The sequence below is a fragment of the Nymphaea colorata genome, chromosome 14, assembly GCF_008831285.2.
Source record: "Nymphaea colorata isolate Beijing-Zhang1983 chromosome 14, ASM883128v2, whole genome shotgun sequence".
Lineage (NCBI taxonomy): Eukaryota > Viridiplantae > Streptophyta > Magnoliopsida > Nymphaeales > Nymphaeaceae > Nymphaea > Nymphaea colorata.
The window spans coordinates 8035756-8039839 of NC_045151.1; the positions used below are offsets into that span (position 1 = coordinate 8035756).

Consider the following 4084-nt stretch of genomic DNA (forward strand, 5'->3'; position numbering starts at 1 on the left):
TTTACCAATAAGTTTTCAAATAAGCTGAAGCCAAAACTTGATAAGCAGTTCGGACACAAAACTGTGGCATTCTCACTAAGAGAGGGTACATGACGTGATAGAGATTTTTTAACAAACCAAACTCATTATTTTGACAAGATTCATCACCCCAAGCCGCATCTCCTGAATTTCAATTTCTTCAGTTCTAAGGATCCACAAGCTTATGCCAAAAGAAAACGATGTTCAACATTTACATGCCAGTTACAAACAGTATATTTCATTTTTTGACGATATACTTTCCCAACAAAAGAAAGCCAATCTACACGATCGTGAAGCAACCTCTCATGATCCTGATCTACAGCCAGAAAACAGGGCTTCAGAATTGTTCATGCACACCGCAGGTCACTTAAGTAGCTACAAAACTTCCAGAAAGGGAGATGCTGCCAGAAAATAGCCTTCATTCCAAAGCCATTTGCTATCTCATGCATTCAAGCCCTTTGACTGACCTGCAACGCTACAAGCTGCAGACCCCACAGCATTCACTTGTAAAAGCATAGGCCTGCCAACTAAAATATTGTTGGAAGACTGAACTTCATAACGCCATTGTTCCTGAGTTCATTACCTTTTTCAGTACCATGCCTAAGAAGAATATAAGCTTGAGAATATACATGTCCGGTCTTCGTATTTAAATCCAACTTTCCCAAAAAATTGGGTGGCTATTAACTGATATTACCACCAGTGGAACGTAAGCAGCTGCCTGGTAAAAGGAACCTGAATCTGACAGCATTCTTTATCAGATAGGAAGGAAGATTAACAGCAGAAAACGATCTTGGCACTGGACCCAACTTCTTAATCAGCTCCCTGAAAGAATACTCTTCAGGGATCATATCAAACAGATCATTCCCCTCACAAATGATTTTCTGTATCCTCTCATAATTCAAGTAGTGTGAATACTTAACACGATCGGCATGGCTGTACCCATTCATCTTTAACACAAAATCATTGATATGACGAAAACAGAAACTACAGTGCCAACCAGAATCCGCAAAAAGTGCATCTGATTGTCGAGAGTGCCGGTAACGTGTTCGTTCATGGTAGACATGAACAGAAGCTCTCCAGCTGTTTGAATCTACAGGAAATTCAAATGAATAGAGATAGTTCCTTAACTCAAGGTGGACAACCGGTGGTATGCCATCACACCATCTAAGCAAATTGATGGTGTGAAAGCTGGGGATTTCATCTGCATCTGACATAATGAGCAGGTCTCCAGGTAATATACCAGAGCGCCTCAAGAGCACATTGACAGACGCACGATGCAAGGCTTCAGTTTCAAATGGACTTCTACTTGGCATTTCATGATTGACGAATGTGCCATAGATCACATTAGACTCAATAAAGTTGAAACGAGCACGGTTTTGATTAAAGAAAAGAGGCTTAGGTAAACCAGTGAAGGTGACATTTGACTCAAGTATCACAAATTTTGTCACCAGTGGCAGCAATTCTTGCATGCGGATCTCAAGCAAGTCAAGTTCATTACTGAAGATAACAGCATCAAACACACGACGAGGATCAGAGCGAGCACTCCAGCCATGGAGATAGCATAACTCAGTTATTGATACATTCTCAGCATAGTAATGAGGAATGTAGTTGAAGGGCCGAGGAGGACTGTCCCAGAAAGGGCGTAACAAGTAAGATATTTTTTGACAATGAAGATATATCTCTACAGTGGATGTTGAGATGACAATGGTGCTGATAAGTAGCAAGAGAAATTTGGGCTTATTTCTTTTGGCCACAGTACGAACAGAAGATAGTTTCATTACGTTTATTTGAATTGGCTACTTGCAATCTGCAAAGGAAACAAAACATGATAAGTGTCACGGCCATGCCAGTGATTGTTCAAGTTTATGCAAGATCCCCCACTTAATGGGGAAGAAGATCTTCATATGCCTGTGAGAAGAACTAAATATGATGCAGAAGCAATGCACCTTAAACTTATTGCTTGATATATTGGTACGCACTTATTCTATTCACTGTCTACAGATGATCTCTGAACAAATTCACTCTCTAAAACTGATCTGCGGCATACAAGGCTAGAACAAACACCGGCATATTACAGAGACAATTCGTTTGTGAACTTTTTCTGCTCAATGTCGGAAGCCAATCTGCTGACAAATTCACTGTCTAGGACTCTAGAAATGACCTACTGCACAAACTAGAAGAAACCCACATCACATGTGCAGGTACAAGAAGAGAGAAAGAGAGGGAAATTCTTACAGAGCTTTTGAAAGATAAACCAATCCAAAATTTTGTAAGTCGCATAAGAGATCTCTCTAGGCCGCATAAGGATCTTTCAAACAGAGGCAAGCTTTCACAGTTGCAAAGAAAATTCTCAACCGGAAACAAGAAAAGCAATTAAAAGACCGTCAATCCAATATTTTGATTTCCAAATACTTCAAGCTACTAACCTTTTGGAACTTCTGGGCTGTTAGAAATACATTGCTTTTCCAAATACGAAGACCTATTCAACGTAGTGATTTTAGATACCATAACAGCATCTTTATGAGCTATAGAAACACTAAAACCAACTAACAACCAACTGCATGCACAAAAACCACCCGAGAAAACATTTTTCGTCAACATGAAACATGCTGCCAAATAGAAACTATCTCACACCAACTTTATGAGATATGATGCTACTGAAATCATAGTAAGGTCAGGAAATAGGGAATCCGAGACATCATATTGACATTTTCTTTCTATTATGTGAAGTGCCATAAAGTCATTAGCAGCAAAAGTATGCCTTTGACTAGTTGAATGCCTTTGTCACAATCAAAGTTTAGCTAATCAACGATACCATGTGTGCCTTTCAGGAAGTAAAAACATTCAACATTAATAAAACAAGACATCATACCTATTTCATCAACAGTATTTTTACAACCAGGTAGATCTCTGCAACATCAACAAAAAGGAGCATTGTCGTCATTTTGCAATAGAATGATCTTCGTTTTGTGGTCTCTGCAACGGTGTGTTCAGAACCAAAGATATCTTACTCTTCGCAAAGAGATCAATTTGGCGGTATTGGAGGATAAAAAAGATTAGAGAGAAACGAGACTAAGCGATGGCTCCCGTTCACAATTTAGATCATCAAGCGACAAACAATATAGAAACACAACCCGCAGCATGAACAGCTCAAATCGGATCAGCAGAAAGTGTACAACAACGCAGAGTCTGGGGACTCTCATCGGTCGCAGAAAAAGAACATTAGTAGTAGACGACTGCGATGAACAGGAGCTCCGGCGAAAGACCGAAACAATTGGAAGCACGTACAGAGACGGCACCAACAGAAGAAAGAGAAGTAAGGGTTTGCAGGATCGAACCTCAGACACCGTTAGATAGGGGCAAACGCCGATCCTTAGTCACATTCTCCCTTCCCTAATAGCACGATGGACTCCGGGCTGCGCACGACAGCCGGATTCGACTCGTATAATGCTCACTTAAGTCGTGCCATATAAGGGTTCCCTCGTGCTCAAACCAAAACCAAGTTCCGGCTCATGTTCCATTTGTTCAAGCTCGTTTACCAACTCCTCAAACTCGATTTGTATTTGTTTAAGCTCGTTTAACAACTCTTCATTTGACTTAATTTCTTTTCTTGGTTTTAAGTTTAGAGGTTACAGTAACAAAAACAACAACTTAATTTAAACGAGCTTACTCGAGTCAAATTCATATAACTCAAACCCGATTTGTTTATAAGATTAGCCAGTAAGTCAAATTCATATAACTCAAACTCGATTTGTTTATAAGATTAACCAGTAAATAAGTCGAGCTTAACCGAACATGAGTCAAGCTCAAATTGGCAGGAGTCGAGTTCAAATTAGCTGCACTCATTGTACAATCCAAGATAGAAGGCGTCAGACCCATAACAAGCGGGGTTTGTTAGAAAAATCTGTTCCTGCCCACGACTTGAAAAGTCGAGGACCTAGAAAAACCACGTTTTTACCTTAACTGCATGTGATTTTTGAAAAATTTACCCAATTTTGAGTTTTTAACTGCATACTCTTGAACCCACTATAAACCATTTATTTAAAAATTAACAAATATTTATTTT

General features: G+C 39.5%; 1 protein-coding gene across 5 annotated transcripts; it reads right to left on the minus strand.

The window, feature by feature from the left end:
* Positions 1-3443, minus strand: LOC116267802 (uncharacterized). Of its 5 annotated transcripts, XM_050075320.1 has the most exons (4): positions 2891-3443; positions 2445-2497; positions 1965-2182; positions 1-1825 (listed from the first exon to the last, which is right to left on the minus strand). In XM_050075320.1, exon 4 carries the CDS (start codon positions 1794-1796, stop codon positions 699-701), a length of 1098 nt encoding a protein of 365 aa, XP_049931277.1. In that variant the 5' UTR covers positions 1797-1825; positions 1965-2182; positions 2445-2497; positions 2891-3443; the 3' UTR covers positions 1-698. The 5 variants fall into 5 exon arrangements, with proteins under 5 accessions (XP_049931277.1, XP_031505573.1, XP_049931276.1 ...); XM_031649713.2 differs by lacking the exon at positions 1965-2182; XM_050075319.1 differs by having other exon boundaries at positions 1965-2497.
* Positions 3444-4084: the final 641 nt, after the last annotated feature.

Bases quoted from the DNA above. Each gene is read 5' to 3' on its own strand.
- LOC116267802 (XM_031649712.2), bottom strand. From the start codon at position 1,796: ATGAAACTATCTTCTGTTCGTACTGTGGCCAAAAGAAATAAGCCCAAA.